This window comes from Somniosus microcephalus, chromosome 3 (assembly GCF_052327205.1).
Source record: "Somniosus microcephalus isolate GS21.2 chromosome 3, FLI_Smic_1.0, whole genome shotgun sequence".
In the NCBI taxonomy this organism is placed as follows: domain Eukaryota; kingdom Metazoa; phylum Chordata; class Chondrichthyes; order Squaliformes; family Somniosidae; genus Somniosus; species Somniosus microcephalus.
Window position 1 is genome coordinate 244653618 of NC_140989.1, and position 22077 is coordinate 244675694.

General features: G+C 43.6%; 1 protein-coding gene across 2 annotated transcripts in view; it reads left to right on the forward strand.

Annotated features, from left to right (window-relative positions):
• Positions 1-13552, forward strand: part of ccdc190 (coiled-coil domain containing 190) — a 51468-nt gene extending 37916 nt beyond the window's left edge. For both annotated transcript variants that reach the window (XM_085982296.1, XM_085982297.1), the window contains exon 4: positions 6682-13552. In XM_085982296.1, coding sequence (XP_085838422.1) covers positions 6682-7372 — 691 coding nt within the window. In that variant the 3' untranslated portion in view covers positions 7373-13552. The remainder of the gene's footprint in view (positions 1-6681) is intronic.
• The last annotated feature ends 8525 nt before the right edge of the window (positions 13553-22077 follow it).

Genomic DNA, 22077 nt, shown 5'->3' on the forward strand with positions numbered 1-22077 from the left:
AAGCAGCGGCAAGGCTCAGGTAGGCCTCAGAGCGGCGGCAGCGGTGGACCTGCGGGAGACGAGGCGGCGGCGAGGTTTAAAAGCAGCGGCGAGGCTCAGGTAGGCCTCAGAGCGGCGGCAGCGGTGGACCTGCGGGAGACGAGGCGGCGGCGAGGTTTAAAAGCAGCGGCGAGGCTCAGGTAGGCCTCAGAGCGGCGACGAGGTTTAAAAGCAGCGGCGAGGCTCAGGTAGGCTTACCAATCTCCAATCTCAGAACTCAGAGAGAGGTAGAGAAGTAAAAAGTAATCGAAGTGTGACATCACCAGAAAGCAGGTAAGTGATTGGTTGGTGAGTATTTCTCTCTTTTTAAACTTTAACTCTGGTTTATAGTTTCTAGGTTCTCTGTGGTGTAGCGGGGACTGTTGTTAAACCAGGGCTCTTAAATATATCATTTAACTGTAGTGTATTTGGTGGGATTGATTTGATTTAATTTAATTTCAATTAATTAAAGGGTAAGTCATGGCAGGAGAGCCCGGCCCCATGGTATGCTCCTCCTGCGCTATGTGGGAACTCAGGGACACTTCCAGTGTCCCTGACAACCATGTGTGCAGGAAGTGTGTCCAGCTGCAGTTACTGGCAGACCGCATTGCGGCGCTGGAGCTGCGACTGGATACATACTGGACCATTTGCGATGCTGACGACGTCGTGGTTATCACGTTTAAGCAGTGTTGGTCACACCGCAGGTAAAGGTTGGACAGGCAGAAAGGGAAGGGGTGACCAACAGACAGAGTAGTAGGTGCAGGCAGGTAGTGCAGGAGTCCCCTGTGGACATTCCCCTCTCAAACAGATATACCACTTTGAGTACTGTTGAGGGGGATGGCTTATCAGAGGAAGGCAGCAGCAGCCAACTTCCTGGCACCAGGGGTGGCTCTGCTGCACAGGACGGGAGGAAAAAGAGGGGTAGAGCTATAGTAATAGGGGATTCTATTGTAAAGGGAATAGATAGGCGTTTCTGCGGCCACAAACGAGACTCCAGGATGGTATGTTGCCTCCCTGGTGCAAGGGTCAAGGATGTCTCAGAGCGGCTGCAGAACATTTTGGAAGGGGAGGGTGAACAGCCAGTTGTCGTTGTGCATATAGGTACCAACGATATAGGTAAAAAATGGGATGAGGTCCTAAAAGCTGAATATAGGGAGTTAGGAGGTAAATTAAAAAATAGGACCTCAACGGTAGTAATCTCAGGATTGCTACCAGTGCCACGTGCTAGTCAGAGTAGAAATAGAAGGATATTTCAGATGAATACATGGCTAGAGGAATGGTGCAAGGGGGAGGAATTCAAATTACTGGGACATTGGAACCGGCTCTGGGGGAGGTGGGACCAGTACAAACAGGACGGTTTGCCCTGGGCAGGGCTGGGACCAATGTCCGAGGGGGAGTGTTTGCTAGTGCTCTGGGGGAGGGTTTAAACTAAAATGGCAGGGGGCTGGGAACCTGAGCAGGGAGACAGAGGAAAGGGAAACAAGGATAAAAGCAAAAGATAGGAAGGAGAAAAACAAAAGTGGCAGTCAGAGAAATCAACGGTTTAAATCAAACATGGCCACAGTAAATAATAATTCTAATAGGTCTAAGAGCATTAGAAAAACAATCCAGAAGGCTTTGTGTCTTAATGCGAGGAGCATTCGTAATAAGGTGGATGAATTAGCTACGCAAATAGAGGTAAACGAATATGATTTGATTGGGATTACGGAGACATGGCTCCAGGGTGGCCAAGGCTGGGAACTCAACATCCAGGGGTATTCAATATTCAGGAAAGATAGGCAAAAAGGAAAGGGAGGTGGGGTAGCATTGCTGGTTAAAGAAGGGATTAACACAATTGTAAGGAAGGATATTAGCTCTGATGATGTGGAATCTGTATGGGTAGAACTGAGAAATACCAAGGGGCAGAAAACGTTAGTGGGAGTGGTATATAGACCTCCAAACAGTAATGCGGAGGTTGGGGATGGCATTAAAAGGGAAATTAGAGAAGTGTGCAATAAGGGCACAGTAGTCATCATGGGTGACTTTAATCTACATATAGATTGGGCTAACCAAATTAGTAACAATACTGTGGAGGAGGAATTCCTGGAGTGTTTACGGGATGGTTTCCTGGACCAATATGTCGAGGAACCAACCAGAGATCAGGCCATGTTAGACAGGGTATTATGTAATGAGAAAGGATTAATTAGCAATCTTGTGTTACGAGGCCCCTTGGGTCGGAGCGATCATAATATGATAGAATTCTTCATTAAGATGGAGAATGAAGTAGTTGACTCAGAGACTAGGGTCCTGACTTTAAATAAAGGAAACTACGATGGTATGAGGTGCGGGTTGGGTAGGATTGATTGGGGAAGGTCACTCAAAGGGTTGACGGTGGATAGGCAATGGCAAACATTCAAAGACCGCATGGATGAACTACAGAATTTGTTCATCCCAGTTTGGCATAAAAATAAAACAAAAAAGGTGACTCAACCGTGGCTAACAATGGAAATTAGGGATAGCTTAAGATCCAAGGAGAGGACATATAAATTGGCCAGAAAAAGCAGTAAACCTGAGGATTGGGAGCAGTTTAGGATTCAACAAAGGAGGACAAAGGGATTAATTAAGGGGAAAATAGAATATGAGAGTAAGCTTTCAGGGAACATAAAAACTGACTGTAAAAGCTTTTATAAATATGTGAAGAGAAAAAGATTGGTGAAGTCAAGCATAGGCCCCTTGCAGTCAGAATCAGGGGAATTTATAATGGGGAACAAAGAAATGGCAGACCAATTAAATACATATTTTGGTTCTGTCTTCACAAAGGAGGACTCAAATAACCTCCCAGAGATGTCGGGGAACATAGGATCTGATGAAAGGGAGGAACTGAAAGAAATCAGTATTTGTAGGGAAATGGTGTTAGGGAAATTCACGGGATTGAAGGCCGATAAATCCCCAGGGCCTGATAATCTACATCCTAGGGTACTTAAGGAAGTGGCCCTAGAAATAGTAGATGCATTGCTGATCATCTTCCAACATTCAATGGAATCTGGAACAGTAACCATGGATTGGAGGGTAGCTAATGTTACCCCACTATTCAAAAAAGGTGGTAGAGAGAAAACAGGGAATTACAGACCGGTAAGCCTGACATCGGTAGTGGGGAAAATGCTAGAGTCCATTATAAAGGATGTAATAGCAGAGCACTTGGAAAACAGTGACAGGATCGGACAAAGTCAACATGGATTTACAAAAGGTAAATCGTGCTTGACTAATCTACTGGAATTTTTTGAGGATGTAACTGGTAAAATAGATAAGGGAGAACCAGTGGATGTGGTGTACTTGGACTTTCAAAAGGCTTTCGATAAGGTCCTGCATAAGAGATGAGCGTGTAAAGTTAAGGCACATGGGATTGGGGGCAAGGTATTGACTTAGATAGAGAACTGGTTGGCAGATAGAAAGCAAAGAGTTGGAATAAACAAGTCTTTTTCCGAGTGGCAGGCAGTGACTAGTGGGGTACCGCAGAGATCGGTCCTTGGACCCCAGCTATTCACAATATATATTAATGATCTAGACGAGGGAACTAGATGTAATATCTCCAAGTTTGCAGATGACACAAAGCTGGGTGGGCGTGTGTGCTGCGAGGAGGATACCGAGAAACTCCAGAATGATTTGGACAGGTTGGGTGAATGGGCAGAAGCATGGCAGATGCAATATAACGTGGATAAATGTGAAGTTATCCACTTTGGTGTCAAAACCAGGAAGGCAGATTATTATCTGAATGGGAATAGATTGGGAGAAGGGGAAGTGCAATGAGACCTGGGTGGCCTTGTGCACCAGTCGCTGAAGGTAAGCATGCAGGTGCAGCAGGCGGTTAAGAAGGCAAATGGTATGTTGGCCTTTGTAGCGAGAGGGTTTGAGAACAGGAACAAGGATGTCTTGCTGCAGTTGTACAGGGCCTTGGTGAGACCACATCTTGAGTATTGTGTGCAGTTTTGGTCGCCTTATCTGAGGAAGGATGTTCTTGCCATGGAAGGAGTTCAGCGAAAATTCACCAGGCTGATACCTGGGATGGCAGGAATGACGTATGAGGAGAGATTGGGTCGATTGGGCTTATACTCGCTGGAGTTTAGAAGAATGAGAGGGGATCTCATTGAAACTTATAAAATTCTGACAGGACTGGACAGACTAGATGCAGGAAGGATGTTCCCGATGGTCGGGGAGTCCAGAACCAGGGGTCATAGTCTAAGGATAAGGGGTAAGCCATTTAGGACAGAAATGAGGAGGAATTTCTTCACCCAGAGAGTGGTGAACCTGTGGAATTCTCTACCACAGAAGGCAGTAGAGGCCAATTCATTAAATATATTCAAGAAGGAGTTGGATATATTTCTTAAGGCTAAAGGGATCAAGGGGTATGGGGAGAAAGCAGGGACAGGGTACTGAATTTGGATGATCAGCCATGATCGCATTGAATGGCAGAGCAGGCTAGAGGGGCTGAATGGCCTACTCCTGCTCCTATCTTCTATATTTCTATGTCTATGTTAGCCCCTGCACTGTAAACCCATCTTAGACTGCCTCGCATTTGCCCTCCGTCTGATCCCTCCAATAATCTGTAATGATATACTAAGTGCTTTATCCTGAGGTAGTGAAAGGTGCTATATAAATGCAAGTTCTTCCTTTCTTTACACTAGTATCCCACAAGGTGATTCCAAGACCTCTGTGTTTTTAATTACCTGTATATGGGTTTCTGTATAAATGTTATACTGGAACATTTATAACTTTTTCTCTCATGTTGTTGGTCTTCTCTCAGTTTCTTTGCTCATCCTTGTTTCTGATTCTTTTTCTTGTGGTTTTACTGAAGCTTTTCAGCCTGTCTCATATTTCTTTTCTTCCTCTACCCAATTGTTAGTTTTTCCCAATTCCTTCTTTGTTTCTCTCAGGCTGACCTCTCCATCAGGTGGTTTTTCCTTTTATTTTTTTCTAACTTACTTTTTTTTTGTTGTTCTTGGGTTGTGGGTGACACTGGTAAGGATTCATTTATTGTTCATCCCTAGTTGCTCTGAGTCTCTGGGGGCAATTTTGCCAGCCCTGGGGAGGCGGGTTTGGAGCTGTCAAACGATGACAATTCATCTGTCAAATATTTTTGACAGATGAAACATCATACGCTGTAGTTCTCTGTAACCAGTTTCCCCTTAATTGGCCTGCTATGCCCGCTGGGCGAGCTTAACAAGGTCAATCAAGGGAAAATAGCGTGGGTTGGCTACAAGTCAATGGAGGCAGGACTGAAACCCAACAAGTGGGAGTCCCGCCTCCAACACACCCCCATTGGCAAAATCACCCCCTCTGTGTCCAGACTCTGAATTAAGCAGTTTATGTGCAAATGCAAACAAAATAAATATGGCCACCATGTGTTTCCAAGTTCCTTGGAGAGAATATATAATTTTCTCTCAAAGTTTTGGTGATTCTTAGCAGCCACTTTTATAGTATTCATGGATACCAGAAACCCTCTAGGTTGCTTCAGGAACTCTCTTTTGCATCTCACAAAATTTTAAACTCCCATAGCAATAGGAGCAATATGAATAAACCTTCTTGATAAAACTAAAATCTTTGCAGCTTTCTGGACATTCTGACATTTATTTCTCTGGTAAGATACGTCTGGTTGAATATTTCAAACCTCTGCTGATGTCAAGCAAAAGTGCGAGACCTGGCAACATTTTGACTTAAATTTGTAATAACCAAAATTTGTAATAACCAAAATTTCCTATCATAAGAACATACGAAATAAGAGCAGGAGTAAGCCATACGGCCCCTCAAGCCTGCTCCACCATTCAATAAGATCATGACTTCAACTCCACTTTCCCACCCGATCGCCATATCCCTTGATTCCCCTAGAGTCCAAAAATCTATCTATCTCAGCCTTGAATATACTCAAAGACTCAGCATCCACATCCCTCTGGGGCAGAGAATTCCAAAGATTCACAACCCTCTGAGTGAAGACATTCCTCCTCATCTCAGTCTTAAATGGCCTACCCCTTATCCTGAGACTGTGCCCCCTAGTTCTAGACACTCCAGCCAGGGGAAACAACCTCTCAGCATCTACCCTGTCAATCCCCTTCAGAATCTTGTATGTTTCAATGAGATCACCTCTCATTCTTCTAAACTCCAGAGAGTATAGGCCCATTCTACACAATCTCTCATCATAGGACAGCCCTCTCATCCCAGGAATCAATCTAGTGAACCTTTGTTGCACCGCCTCCAAGGCAAGTATATCCTTCCTTAGATAAGGAGACCAAAACTGTGCACAGTACTCCAGGTGTGGTCTCACCAAGGCCCTGTACAATTGTAGCAAGACGTCCTTACTCTTATACTCCAGCCCCCTTGCAATAAAGGCCAATGTGCCATTTGCCTTCCTTATTGCTTGCTATACCTGCATGCTATCGACACCTTTCAGCCCATCAAACTCTGAACCATCCCTTTTTCCACTTCAGTCAGTCCCGTAGAAGTAAATTCGAGATGCATTGACAGGACATTGCCTGACTGGTACTTTCAGGCTCAAATACAGCGATGATTTAAGGTGCCACAATTGCATTGGCGCCAACAAGAAAAAGAAAGCACAACATACTACAAGGAATCAGGATGTTTTCTTAATGACTTTCCAGCTCAAAATGTTTTTGCTTTGCTTTATAATTTTAGGACGCAGAACTATTACTCCGCAAAGGCTGGCAAGGTGGTGATGCCACTGAGTGCCTCTCTTGCTCTACAGGTACAGATCAACGATTTCCTCAACGGGTTCAGCAGCAGATGGGAGAAGTCTGATGCGCACACTGGAGCAGAAGAGGCCCAGCCCTCCACGCCACCCAGCACATGCAGGCTCAAATCCGAAACCTCGATCAGCAGCATCGACATGTCCGGCCTGAACCACTCCATCGCCAAACGCCTGAGCATCTCTGGGAAGCCAGCCAGCCCAGACGTGGCCGACAGAAGGGAAAACCAAGCAGCAGACGGCCGAGCAGAGCAGGAAGCGAGTGACACCGAGGCAAATAGCAGCGCAGTCACCGGCGATCCGGCGCCAAAGCAAATCAAATCCAGGCAGTCCGCCAGCAACCCGCAGCTTTCACCTTGCCACAAAAACTCTCTCTATGATTCCGAGTTCTACGCTCCAGACGGGCTGCCCAGAACGGTGCACACCATGCCCAGTTTTCTTGAGGCCTTTGCGGAAGCGAAGAAAGCAAGGTACATCAGGCACAGAATCAAAACTGATGATGAGAAGGAACTGTCGATCAGCGAAATTTTTGGAAAGCAAAGACAGCCTGTCCAAGACATCACCGTTAAAGAGGTGGAAACCGCCAAGGCCAAAAACTCCACAGGAAAAAATTCAGATTAAAGGAGTATTCCAGGATCTACTCGAACAAATTTAAAAAAAAGAAATACTTGGCGCAATGACTACATACTCCTTAGTGATATTGGCCCCAAATGTGCTTGGGTTGCAATCCCAGTGGTTGCGCTAGGACAACGCCCGATGGTGCCCTCCAGCGCTGACCCCACTGGAGTTTGAAGGGTCAGTGGGAGGGCACCTTATTAGCTTGGGGCAGGCGGGCGTAACCGTGACATTGGGCACACCTCAGAAGCCTGCCTGCCCCCCCAGCCTTGTTCCTCTCAAATGAAAAATGGGGAGTGGTTTCCCAGGCTTCCCTCTTGAACCTAGCACTGGTCCAATCAACCCCAAGCAAAGGGGCCAATCTGATTGTGTTCCAGAGAAAATAAAATCGCCCGGCCTAGATTCCACATGCGCCTTTGCGGAGGCCAGTAATCCTCACCTCACTGGTTACCACTGCAGCACCAGCTCCCCTATCAAGAACTGGCTTCAAAGTTCCTGCCCCATATCTCTTGATACCCTTACCTGATAAAAATCTAGCGCTCTCAGTCTTGAAAACTCCAATTGTCCCAGCATCCCAGCCTTTTGGGGGAGAGAATTCTAGATTTCTACTACCCTTGTGTGAAAAAGTGTTTCCTGATTTTGCTGCTGAACAGCCTAGCTGTAATTTTAAGATTATGTCCCCTCGTTCTTGATTCCGGCACCAGAGAATTGCGAATCTCCACAAGTTGCTGTACAATTTGCGCCGCTCCCCCATTAGCCTTGTGAAAATGGCAGCTCGCCCTCAACCTCCCAGTGATTTTAATGAAATTGCTGTATTTGCACATTAATTGCCAATTAAACTTGCCACAGCAAGTTAGGGCTGGTACTTAATAGCATGAGTAGCTTTTTAATGAGATTTATGTTCTTACAATGCCACTCAACCTCTCTGGCCCAGAAAGGGATCGATTGAGACTGTGGAGTGTCATTCCTACAGGAAGTAAATTGTTCTTAGAGATTAATTACTTTCTTACTTTTCCTTTCTGTCTCTTTTTTTTCTTGCTTTATTAATCCAACCTTTCTTTCCATCTCTTTATTTCTCTTTCTGTTACTGATTTGACTCTAGTTCACCCTTTTCCTTCTCCATCGTTCCTCTGTTTCTTTCTCAATCCTTAAATCTCATTGGTGAAGGAGTTAGACTGTTGGTACTGTCATTCACCAAGGTCCCAGATGCCCTGTTGCCCTCGCTACACCGTTACCAGCTTGCACTTCCAGCAACTTTCAGGGCAAAAACTTTTTTGAAAAAGTCTAACCGTGAGATGCCAGGCTCCAGCAAAATCCGGCCCAATTGCGAGAATGGATTCGGGGCAGCACTGAAATGGGTGGCAGGGATTCAACTGAATCTAAGTAAAGCTTAAGCCCACTGATCTCTACATGGCCTGCTTGGTTTAATAAATTAAAAGCATCAACTAAGATATCACTGCAAAAACTATTGAAGCAGAAAAATTGTTTGGATGCAGTAATTTAAGTCTGGCCTGTGTGTGTTTGTCATTGATTTGAACGCCCGAAGCTAAACCTTTACACACTGGTAACATTTTGTTTAGCTTCCCCAAATTAGTTTCCCGTGGCTCCATTTACCTACTAATGGTGTATGGTTCAGTATTATGGCGGTGGCAAATTTTCCTGCAGAGCCAGATGGGCGTTTAACTATCCATCATTGTATACAGTGGATCAATATAAGAAGCGCTGAACATTTGAGTCCTTGGGTGATGATTGCTGACAATTGAGCTTTATCAGAATTCTAATAAATACATGGTTCAGCTTCAATGAAGTCAGTGGGCTGGATTTTGTGAATAGAGGTGAGTTGGAGGTGGGACTGCTGCGTGTCGTGTCAATGTCCCGCCTCCATCATCGTCTGACCAACCAGATGGATTTCCCCTGATTGACCTTGTTAAGCCCGCCCTGTGGGCTCAGCAGGCCAATTAGGGAGGAAGTCACTGACAGAGCACGTCAACGTCTGACGTGCTATCTGTCAAGACTTCTTGAAAGAAGAAATGTCAGCGTTTGATAGCTCTGTGAAGCTGTCAAACACTGACATTCTCTATAGTTTGATGAGTCCTTGTGTTCAGGACTCATCAAACCTTTCAACTTTGTCGATTTCAGATGGCTGTTGGTTCGGAGGATCCAACAGCCAGCCTGTAAAATCGACAAGGAGGATGTCGGGTCTCCCGATCCAGGGTGGATGAAGGCTGTAGGAAGAAAACAAGGTAAGTGAACATTTTTTAACATTTATCACTCACCTTACATACTTACCACTCCACACTTGCACCCATCACTCACCTCTACATCTTACTTCCTGGTGCCTCCAACCGTCGCAGACCTTCTCCACGTCTCCTCCAACCCGGCGGGGCTCTCCGAGGTCGGGAAGCCTTCACCTGCGAAGGTAAAATGGCACTAATCCTTTTTTCTGCCTGTTACTACCTGTTAACAGGCAGTTAAGAGGATTTAATCCCTTTCCCGCCTCCACAAGATGGGACCCGAAGCAGCACATCTTCCTGCCTCCTGGCAAAAGGGCATGGAGGCGGGATGGGGGCAAGTTTGCCATCCGCCCCCACTTTCTGCTACTTTACCGGCAGTCCCTCCTCCATACCTGCCTCCTCGGGGCTGACAAAATCCAGCCCAGTAAGTCTGAGACCAGATTCTATGCAGAGACCGGGTGAAAACCTCAATATAGGAGTGGACTTAATGCAACTTTGAATATTTTTGGATCCTGTCATCGAACCTTTTGCGCTGAGTCATAAATTTTTGTCCTGCGTTTTTTCTTTTGGCACCAGTTTTAAAAGTTTATTTGTCGAAATTGATTATTGACAGACTGGTTTTACCAGGTAGAGTTAGCACAGCTCTACTCTCAGAGCCTTGTTCAACAGGAAGCACCTTCACCCCACGGACTGCAGCGGTTCAAGAAGAAGGCCCACCACCTTCTCAAGAGGCAACTAGGAACGGGCAAAAATTCCAGCTTTGTCAGCCACGCCCACATCCTGAGAATTCATTTTTTTAAAACAAGGACCTGGGATAAATTTTAATTACTGAGAGATTGGGAGCACCGCAAATCAGGCTCTGCCGGATTATTGCCCGAGGGCCGAAAGTGGAAAATTACCCCCCACCGTGTCACATTTGAGTCTGCGAAAGTGAAACCTTTTATATATTTTGAAAGAAATAATTTTATTAGCGCCCGGAAGCTGTATTTGACTTATTTTTAAAACTTGGCAACAATTGAAACAAGTTTTTTTGTGAGGGAGTGCAAGGTGTTAACATTTCTTTTTTTGATTTATAGTTTAAACATATTTGAAATTGATATCCATTATGACAAGGTGGCAACAAAATAAGCATGTTAGTGTAATGTAACTCACGTTGTGTTCTGGTTGAATCATACACAACCAGGATGAATTGTGTTCTGATAAACTAACACTTCTGATAAGACAATGGATGCAAAAAAAATCCTTGCCTTTATACAGCGTCTTTCACGGCCTCAGGACATCCCAAAGCGCTTTACAGCCAATGAACTACTTTTTTTTTAAAGTGTAGTCACTGTTGTAATGTAGGAAATGCGGTAGCCAATTTGTGTGCAGCAAGGTCCCACAAAGAGCAATCAGATAAATGGCCCGTTATGTTGGTTGAGTGATAAATGTTGACCAGGACACCGGGGAGAACTCCCCTGCTCTTCAAATCATGCCATGGGATCTTTTACATCCACCCGAGAGAGCAGACGGGGCCTCGGTTTAACGTCTCATGCAAAAGACAGCACCACCGACAGTGCCGCACGCCCTCAGCACTGCACTGAAGTGTCAGCCTAGATTTTGTACTCAAGTTGCTGGAGTGGGACATACAACCTTCTGATGCTGAGGTGAGAATACTGCCAATTGAGCCATGGCTGACACTAGTGCAAATGTTGCTGTTTTAGAATCCTGTCATTCTGTAGTATATTACAAACTGAGGTGAGATGGAGTCCCATTAATTCAGGATATACATTGTTGTCTAATTCCTGTGAATTCATCATGATAAACCTGTCGGCCTCACGTGACCTCCCCTCCACCTCACTTTTTCCAGATCTCCTGCTGGTTTGAACTCAAATGGAGTAAAACAGTGCTAGTTTGTTCAATATGGGATGACTGATTGACTCGTCCATCATTTAGCCACGAACGTCACAAGACCATTCTGCACCCGGATCTTCAGGTGGCGAATTTACACCAAAATTTGCTGCAGAACTCATCAAACTACGCCCCAGCGAGGACGGTGGAGATTCGGAAACAGTGCAGCCAAAGGCCAATGTATTAATCCCTTAACACTAACAGCCAAAAAGCTAAGAAGATGTGGCAATCTCCAGCTAGGATACCATGCTGTCTGGGTTTTTATCCAAAGTAAAATGTTAAAGCACAAGTGATTAAAGAGAGCTGTATGATGGAGGATCTGTTGTGAACTGCAAGAGTCCGATCTGAAAGAGTGACTAGGAGATACCTAGAGTACTTATGTCAAATCCTGTGCTCCCAGATAGGGTGAATCCACCATTACAGCTAAAACAACTATAGTTGTCTTTTTAAAAGATAGTCAAAGGCCTCGATATTTGCAACGGGTAAAAATTCTGCTTGGGGTCGATCAGAATCTTTAACTTCAGGGTGTTCGACCGGCCCTGCTATCTGCACATACATGTCTCGATTTGTGCTTATTTGTGCTGTTAAGTTAATTTGACACTTACTGATGCAATGACTTTTCCAGCTTGTTGAAATTCTCCAATGGAATTTTGCATTCCTCTTCCTTCAATACAAATCGCACCACTTCCAGCTCAGATCTGGTTCAATCTAAGTGGCAATGGTGATCAAACCGGTGTTAACTTAGCAAATTGGACATGGCCATTGAGTTTATAGGGGGCCGAGCTCTGATAATAGAATTCTCACTGTTTCGGCAAGGGTGGTGGTGCAGAGGGTCTCAGGAAACTTTGGGGTGGAGCAAGTAATGACTTGTGTTACCTACGTCATAAAATCTGTGCCAAAGTATTGGCGTACGCTGTAGATTCGCCATTACTGTGGCGCAAGTTTCCAGCAAATCCTGGTCCAATGATTTCCATTTATATAGTGTGTTTAGTGCAGTTGAAGATCCCAATACATTTCACAGAGGAGAAACAGACGCTGAGCAGTAAAGAAAGCAGAGAAATAACTTGGATTGACGCCGCACCTTTCACATTCCCAGCATGTCATTGTGACCAATGAATTACCTTTAAGTTTGAACAATCCACTTGCACATATTTAAGTCCCACGCACAGCAAATGAGAAGAATAACCGGTTAACCAGGCTTTTCTGGTGGTGGTGGTTGAGGGAAGAATGTTGATCAGGACAGCTTCCTGCTCTTCTTGGAATAGTGTCGTGGGATCTTTAACATTCACCTGAACAGACAGGATTTATATCTGATCCAAAATAAAGCATAGAAGCTGGACAGTAATAGAAGAGGTGATAAAAACTTAGTTGAACAGATACATTGAGAAGAGGCTTTTAAAGGCGGAGAGGGGAGTTGCTAACAAGAGGGGTTTAGGGAAGGAGTCCCAGACTGTGGGGCTGAGATAGCTGAAGGCACCATAGCAATGGTGGAGAGAATGGTCTGCACAGGAGGCCAAAACCAGAGAACCGAAGGACATAGGCCACTAGGTGCAGTTGGATTATGGTCTGCATTAGTAAAGCAATATAATTCTTTGTGATGTTCATATCACTTCAGACAAAAAGATTTAAGTAAGAATTAGATGTAACTATAAATGTTAAATGTGAGGACTGTTATACTCAGTGGATTACAGATTGATTGTGGTAAAGATATAGTGAAATTTCTTTCCATCCTTCCCCACCGCCCTCCACCCCCTTCCACTAACATACACAGCAATACCTGCTTTCAACCATCGTGAAGTCATCTCCAAAACTGTTTTATGGAGATGATAACTTACTGACACTTGATGTAACAGCAGGAGTAAACCAGAAACAAAGGGGCCACACAGACAAAGCAAGCCTCAAACCTTCATCAATTTAAAATATACGAGTGATGCTTATTACTTGGGGAACCTGTAAGTAGTGTTGATAAAATGTAATGTTGAATCTTTATTCTTGCTTTTAGCATCAATGTTAATGAAATTACTTTAAAAAAATTAAATGTGCCAAGTGCGTTGTAATACTTTTAGTTGAATATTTAAATCTTCATTGCAAAATATATTCAGTACCTATTGCAAAAATAGGCTGCCTACAGTATGAAGTACATGAAACAACTGCTCAATATTAAAGGAACAGTGTCAATTTCCAGTCTATAGCGCCAAGTAAAATGAATGTATAAAGCTGTGGCAGAACAAATTACACTTCGCATTTATGGCAGTTCCAAGATGGAGTGTGCAAATAAAATGTAGCCACTATGATAGATAGATATATCCTATTACATACTTATTACAAGGCTTCTTAAATCTCACAGTTTCTACTTTAAAACTGAGTAGTACAGTCCATTAGATTATAAATACATAAGCTCTCTCTCTCGAGCTCTATAATTGCTTGATTTTATTCCCTAATATGTTGCTATTGTGTTCTATATACAAATTTCTTTTTACCAAGATTTACACACTTTTTCCTGATTTACATGAACTAAAACTGAAATGTAATATTTCAGTTCTCACGTGTGTGTCCGCGGGATAACTTGTGAAGTTACTGAGTGTATGAAGTAATCTAATCTCTGTTTTCCAAACAGGGAAATGTAGAAGAGGCAAGCGTAATTCTACTTTTTAAATGTGTATATTAATTATGAAACAAATAATGATTTGAAGTTTCTCGTCACCACAAAGTAAGAACACACTAAATAAAGTATTGTGTGTAAATGTGGAAGAGTTTGTGTTATTTTGGTACTTCTATCTATAAGTCTTGCATAGAATAGCTACCTCAGGAACTCATTAAGTACTGCTCTCAAATTTTCTCCCCTGCCCTCCTCTCCTGAAGAGTGTGACTTTTATGCTTCAACAAGATGTCCTTCAGTCAAGTGGTCATTGTTCCTGTGTAAGCCTAGATAGCGATTTGGGTCAGCTGTTCGACCATAGGAGCATCACAGCTGCAACTGACCCTGACCCTGCCTGAAACATGTGCACTGCAGTTCCAGCAGGGTGGCTAGATAGTGATCAACAGCAAGACTTAGTGGAATTTAGGTGATGAGAGTCTGCATTTCATGCTTAGAAAGTGGTCATTTTTCTCGAGCAATAGCTATGACCAAGTTTAACATTTAATGATAGATATAGAATAGTTCAGCAATTTCTTTTCACTTTCCGCTAATTATTATTCACCCTTTTCTCGCATAAAGCCCAATGGCACACTCATTAGAAGCATGTAATTACCTGTGTGTGTAGGTAGTGCAGTATTTGCCTCAAGCTTTTGAGAAACGATCCTGAGCCAGACGCCTCCTTGAGATCAGTTGATCATTGCTATGAAGCCAATTCCAACCGTTCACTCAACTAAACACCAACAACAACTTGCATTTATATAGCGCCTTTAACGTAGTGAAACTTCCCAAGGCACTTCACAATGGCCTCAATCTTCCCAATATTTAGTTGGAGGAAATTTCTGCTCATCCAGGATTGGATGTTGGACAAGCAGGGTGGCAAATCAGAGGCAGTGGAGGGGTCGAGAGAGGTAGAGCTGGGGGCCGCACATGTGGAACCTGGCGTTTCTTCAGATGATATCGTCGTGGGGTAGCAGAAGCCCAGGTGTCACGGAAACCATGGGGATGCCATTTAAACCCTTGGCGCATGTTCAACAGAGCCCTGCCATTGTCTTGCTAGTCCCAAGGAAATCTCCCTCAGTATAACACAGGACAGAGCGCCACAGGTTGGCACGGCCTGCAACACATAGACTGCTGTAAAGAAAACCGCAAAGTGAGGCCAATTGGTCTTGGGCAGCAGAGCAAAATGGAAGCAAGAAAACTGGCAACCTGTCTAACACTGTGCCCATGTTTCTTGTCCATTCCGGAAAATCAGGCACGATATGCCGTCGTCCATCACCCCTTAACCCCATCACCCTTTAACACCATCACTCCTTAACCCCATCGCCCCTTAACCCCATCGCCCCTTAACCCCATCGCCCCTTAACCCCATCACCCCAATAACCCCATCACCCCAATAACCCCAATAACCCCATCACCCCAATAACCCCAATAACCCCACCACACCACATTCTGTGTTGTGATAATTAAATCCCACGTCAGTTCGACCTCTCATCTACAACACTGACAACATCTTAAAACAAACAGGTGCAAAGGATCTCCCCAGCCCCTGAGACTGATCCACCCAACAACTGAAGGGTTGCAATCCTCCATGAATTGTGAAATACCACTTAGAACCATGGAAGTTTACAGCACAGAAGGAGGCCACCAGGCCTATGCTAGCTCTTTGCTCGAGCAATCTAATACTAATCCCACCGCCTGCTCTCTCCCCAGAGCTCGCTGTCTTCCTTTCTTCAAAGGTTTATCCATTTTCCCTTAAAAGATGCAATGGTCTCCACTCCCTGTGGCAAAGGTTCCCATGTTCCAGCAGCTCTCCTGCAAAAATAAATCTCTCCTAACCTCTCTTCTCACTCGATAAGTGACAATTTTGAATTGATGATTCCCTCATGACTGATTTCCCAAGCAGAGGAAATAGTCTTCTGATTCACCCTATCAAAACCCTTGATAATTTCACTGGAACCAACAGTAATTCTGCAACGGCCAGAATAGAGTATAATGGAGAGTGAAGTGGACGGAGAGATTGTGAATCACTATGCTGCTGAAGCTTAGTCCTCAACAAGTCCCAAAGACTCCAAAGGTACTTCTATTGATTTCTTTTTCAGCATTAGAAATGATATTCTGAAAACGAGCTGTTGTTTTGCTTTTAATGGATGACATGGCTGAAGATGTTATTTCCCTCTATTTTGAATGAGAGTGAAGTGCCACCACACAGCAGCAGCTTCTCTTTGGTAGTTTATTGAAAATGTTTTTTTCCAGATACATGTAAAATTATGTCATAGAATTACTGCATAAAGGATGATACATTAATCTACACAGATTCTGCCTTCATTATTAACAGACAAGCTGAGGGAACGCGCAGGTTTCCATCAGTGGCAACATGAACAGGTCCATTTTAGACTGTCCCCTATTGGTGCTCGAATGCACTTGTATTATTCAATAACGTCCCAACAAGTCTTACCACTCCCCCACCCCATCTCCTGTTCCAGGTTCCATTAACATAAGAACATAAGAAATAGGAGCAGGAGTAGGCCATACGGCCATTCGAGTCTGCTCCGCCATTCAATAAGACAATGGCTGATCATCGACCTCAACTCCACTTTCCCGCCCGATCTCCATATCCCTTGATTCCCCTAGAGTCCAAAAAACTATCTATCTCAGCCTTGAATATACTCAAAGACTCAGCATTCACAGCCCTCTGGGGCAGAGAATTCCAAAGATTCACAACCTTCTGAGTGAAGAAATTCCTCCTCATCTCAGTCTTAAATGGCCTACCCCTTATCCCGAGACTATGCCCCCTAGTTCTAGACACTCCAGCCAGGGGAAACAACCTCTCAGCATCTACCCTATCAATCCCCTTCAAAATCTTGTATGTTTCAATGAGATCACCTCTCATTCTTCTAAACTCCAGAAAGTATAGGCCCATTCTACACAATCTCTCATCATAGGACAGCCCTCTCATCCCAGGAATCAATCTAGTGAACCTTTGTTGCACCGCCTCCAAGGCAAGTATATCCTTCCTTAGATAAGACCAAAATTGTGCACAGTACTCCAGGTGTGGTCTCACCAAGGCCCTGTACAATTGTAGCAAGACTTCCTTACTCTTATACTCCAACCCCATTGCTATAAAGGCCAACATGCCATTTGCCTTCCTTATTGCTTGCTATACCTGCATGCTAACTTCCTGTGTTTCTTGCACGAGGACACCCAAATCTCTCTGAATACCAACATTTGAAAGTTTCTCACCATTAAAAAAATATTCTGTTTTTCTATTCTTCCTACCAAAGTGAATAATTTCACATTTCTGCATTGCTGGTCATCTTCCAAAATTCTATAGACTCTGGAACAGTACCCATGGATTGCCAGGTAGCTAATGTTACCCCACTATTCAAAAAAGGTGGTAGGGAGAAAGCGGGGAATTACAGACCGGTAAGCCTGACATCGGTACTGGGGAAAATGCTAGAGTCCATTAAAAAAGATGTAATAGCAGAGCACTTGGAAAACAGTGACCGGATCGGACAAAGTCAACATGGATTTACAAAAGGTAAATCATGCTTGACTAATCTACTGGAATTTTTTGAGGATGTAACTGGTAAAATAGATAAGGGAGAACCAGTGGATGTGGTGTATTTGGACTTTCAAAAGGCTTTCGATACGGTCCCGCATAAGAGATTAGCGTGTAAAGTTAAGGCACATGCATTGGGGGCAAGGTATTAACTTGGATAGAGAACTGGTTGGAAGACAGAAAGCAAAGAGTTGGAATAAACGGCTCTTTTTCCGAGTGGCAGGCAGTGACTAGTGGGGTACCGCAGGGATCGGTCCTTGGACCCCAGCTATTCACAATATATATTAATTATCTGGACGAGGGAACTAGATGTAATATCTCCAAGTTTGCAGATGACACAAAGCTGGGTGGGCGTGTGTGCTGTGAGGAGGATGCCGAGAAACTCCAGTATGATTTGGATAGGTTGGGTGATTGGGCAGAAGCATGGCAGATGCAATATGACATGGATAAATGCGAGGTTATCCACTTTGGCGTCAAAAACAGGAAGGCAGATTATTATCTGAATGGCAATAGATTGGGAGAAGGGGAAGTGCAACAAGACCTGGGCGTCCTTGTGCACCAGGTGCAGCAGGCGGTTAAGAAGGCAAATGGTATGTTGGCCTTCGTAGCGAGAGAGTTTGAGTATAGGAACAAGGATGTCTTGCTGCAGTTATACAGGGCCTTGGTGAGACCACATCTTGAGTATTGTGTGCAGTTTTGGTCGCCTTATCTGAGGAAGGATGTTCTTGCCATGGAAGGAGTTCAGCGAAGATTCACCAGGCTGATACCTGGGATGGCAGGAATGACGTATGAGGAGAGATTGGGTCGATTGGGCTTGTACTCGCTGGAGTTTAGAAGAATGAGAGGGGATCTCATTGAAACTTATAAAATTCTAACAGGACTAGACAGACTAGATGCAGGAAGGATGTTCCCGATGGTCAGGGAGTCCAGAACCAGGGGTCACAGTCTAAGGATAAGGGGTAAGCCATTTAGGACAGAGATGAGGAGGAATTTCTTCACCCAGAGAGTGGTGAACCTGTGGAATTCTCTACCACAGAAGGCAGTAGAGGCCAATTCATTAAATATATTCAAGAAAGAGTTAGATATATTTCTTAAGGCTAAAGGGATCAAGGGATATGGAGAGAAGGCAGGAACAGGATACTGAATTTGGATGATCAGCCATGATCTCATTGAATGGCAGAGCAGGCTCGAGGGGCCGAATGGCCTACTCCTGCTCCTATCTTCTATGTTTCTATGTTTCCCTACATTATACTCCATCTGCCACCTTACTGCCCACTCACTTAGTCTATCTATATCCCTTTGAAGACTCTTTGTGTTCTCCTCACAGCTTACTGTCCCACCTAGCTTTGTATCATCAGAAAACTTGGATACATTGCACTTGGTCCCTTCATCTAGGTCATTAATATAGATTGTAAATATCTGAGGCCCCAACTCTGATCCTTGCGGCACCCCACTAGTTACAGCCTGCCAACCTGAAAAATAGCCGTTTATCTCTACCTCTGTTTTCTGTCCATTAACCAATCCTCTATCCATGCTACTATATTACTCCCAACCTCATGAGCCCTAGTCTTGTGTAATAACCTTTTATGTGGCACCTTATTGAATGCCTTTTGGAAATACAAATATACTACATCAACTGGTTCCCCTTTATCTACCCTGCTAGTTACATCCTCAAAAAACTCTAATAAATTTGTCAAACACGATTTCCATTTCATAAAACCATGTTGACTCTGCCTAATCTTGTTATGATACTTAGAAAATACCACTTCCTTAACAATGGATTCCAGCATTTTTCCGATGACTGATGTCAGGCTAACTGGCCTGTAGTTCCCTATTTTTTCTCTCCCTCCTTTCTTGAATAGCGGTGTTACATTTGTGACCTTCCAATCCGCTGAGACCATTCCAGAATCAAGGGAATTTTGGAAGATCAAAACCAATGCATCCACTATCCCTTCAGCCACCTCTTTTAGAACCCTAGGATGTAGGCCGTCAGATCCAGGGGATATGTTGGCTTTTAGTCCCTTTAGTTTCTCTAGTACTTTTTCCCTACTTATATTAATTACGGTAAGTTCCTCACCCTCATTGGCCCCTTGGTTCCCCACCATTTTTGGTATGCTTTTTGTGTCTTCTACTGTGAAGACAGATACAAAAAATTGTTTAACACTTCTGCCATTTCCTTATTCCCCATAATAATTTATCCTGCCTCAGCCTCTAAGGGACCAACATTTACTTTTACTACTCTTTTCCTTTTTACATACTTGTAGAAATTCTTACAATCTGCTTTTATATTTCTTGCTAGTTTTCTCTCATATATTTTCCCTTTTTATCAATTTTTTGGTCAACCTTTGCTGGTTTCTGAAACTCTCCCAATCCTCAGGCTTATTATTACTCTTTGCTACATTATAAGCTTCTTCTTTCTATCTAATGCTATCCTTAACTTCTTTAGTTAGCCATGGTTGGATCACTTTTCCCGTGGAGTTTTTGTTTCTCAATGGAATGTATTTTTGTTGAGAATTATGAAATATTCCTTTAAATGCTAGCCACTGCTTATCTACTGCCATACCTTTTAATTTATTTTCCAATCTACCTTAAACAACTCGCCCGTCATACCTATGTAATTGGCTTTATTTAGACTCTAGTTTCAGACTTAGGCAAGTCACTCTCAAAATTAATGTGAAATTCTATCATATTATGGTCACTCTGCCCCAGAGGATCCTTTACTAAGAGAGTGCTAATTAACCCTGTCTCATTGCACAATACAAGATCTAAAATAGCCTGTTCCCTGGTTGGTTCCATGATATATTGTTCCAGGAAACTGTCCCGAATGCATTCCATGAACTCATCCTCCAGACTATCTTTGCCAATTTGATTTGTCCAGTCTATATGAAGATTAAAGTCCCCCAAGATTATTGCATTACTTTTGTTGCAAGCTCCTACTATTTCTTGCTTAATATTCTGTCCAATAGTATAGCTACTGTTAGGGGGCCTATATTCTACTCCTACCAGTGTTTTCTGCCTCTTTTTATTCCTTATCTCCACCCATACTGATTCTACTTCCTGATGTTCCAAGCCGAGATCCTTTCTTGCTACTGCCCTTATGTCATCCTTTATTATCAGGGCTACTCCCCCTCCTTTTCCATTCTGCCTGTCTTTTTGAACATTTTCCAACCTTGGCCACCTTGCAACCATGTCTCTGTAATGGCTATTAGATCAAACCCATTTATCTCTATTCGTGCCACTAGTTGACTAGTTATTACGAATGCTTTGTGCATTCAGATAAAGAGCCTTTAATTTAATTTTTTTATGATTATTCCCTGCTTTGACCGTATTCTCTGCTGCACTGCTACCATTAAACTCTCTGTCCCTTCCTGGCACACTCTGCTTATTTTTACCCAAATCGCTACACTGCTCTATTGCCTTGACCTTTCTCTTTAGATTTCTAAATTTCCCCTCGCCTGACCCCTCCCCCTTACCAACTAACAAAACAAACCAGTTCTGTTACCTGGCATTTACAAGATTTACTGACGCATACAATTTTAAAATATTTTGATATCAACAGCATCTCTTACGGCTAAAGGGATCAAGGGATATGGGGAGAAGGCAGGGACCGGGTACTGAGTTTGGATGATCAGCCATGATCTCATTAAATGGCGGAGCAGGCTCGAGGGGCCGAATGGCCTACTCCTGCTCCTATCTTCTATGTTTCTATGTTTCTACCTCTATAAATCACAATTTGACTGCAGTAATATGTCAAATAACATTTTTTTCCTTCACCCCCTGCAGCTGCTATCTGACTCCTCAACGCATGCATGTGTCACACAGGGACAATACATTCCTACTTTCAATTATAAAGCTGGTCACATCCTTGTGGATATTTTGCAGTTGTTTAATCTTTTATTCAGTGCATAGGCTCTCTCTCTCTCTTTCTTTCCTAATTAGGCTCAACAGTCAGCCAGCTGAGGTTAAAGCAACAACTTTTCTTCAACATGAGTTCAGCGAGACCAGGCAAACATCGAATCAGCAGATTGTTTAGAAAATGGGCATTTTCTTAGCAGACCATCAAAAGTGGCAGATTGAGATATATATAAGAACATAAAAAATAAGAGTTGGAGTAGGCCAATTGGCCATTCAATAAAATCATGGCTGATCTTCTACCTCAACTCCACTTTCCCGCCCAATCCCCATATCCCTTAATTCCCTTAGTTCCCAAAAATTTATCGACCTCTGTCTTGAATATACTCAATGACTGAGTATCCACAGCTCTCTGGGGTAGAGAATTCCAAAGATTCACCACCCTTTGAGTGAAGAAATTTCTCCTCATCTCAGTCCTAAATGGCCAGCCCCTTATTCTGTGACGGTGACCCCGTGTTCTCGATTCCCCAGCCAGGGG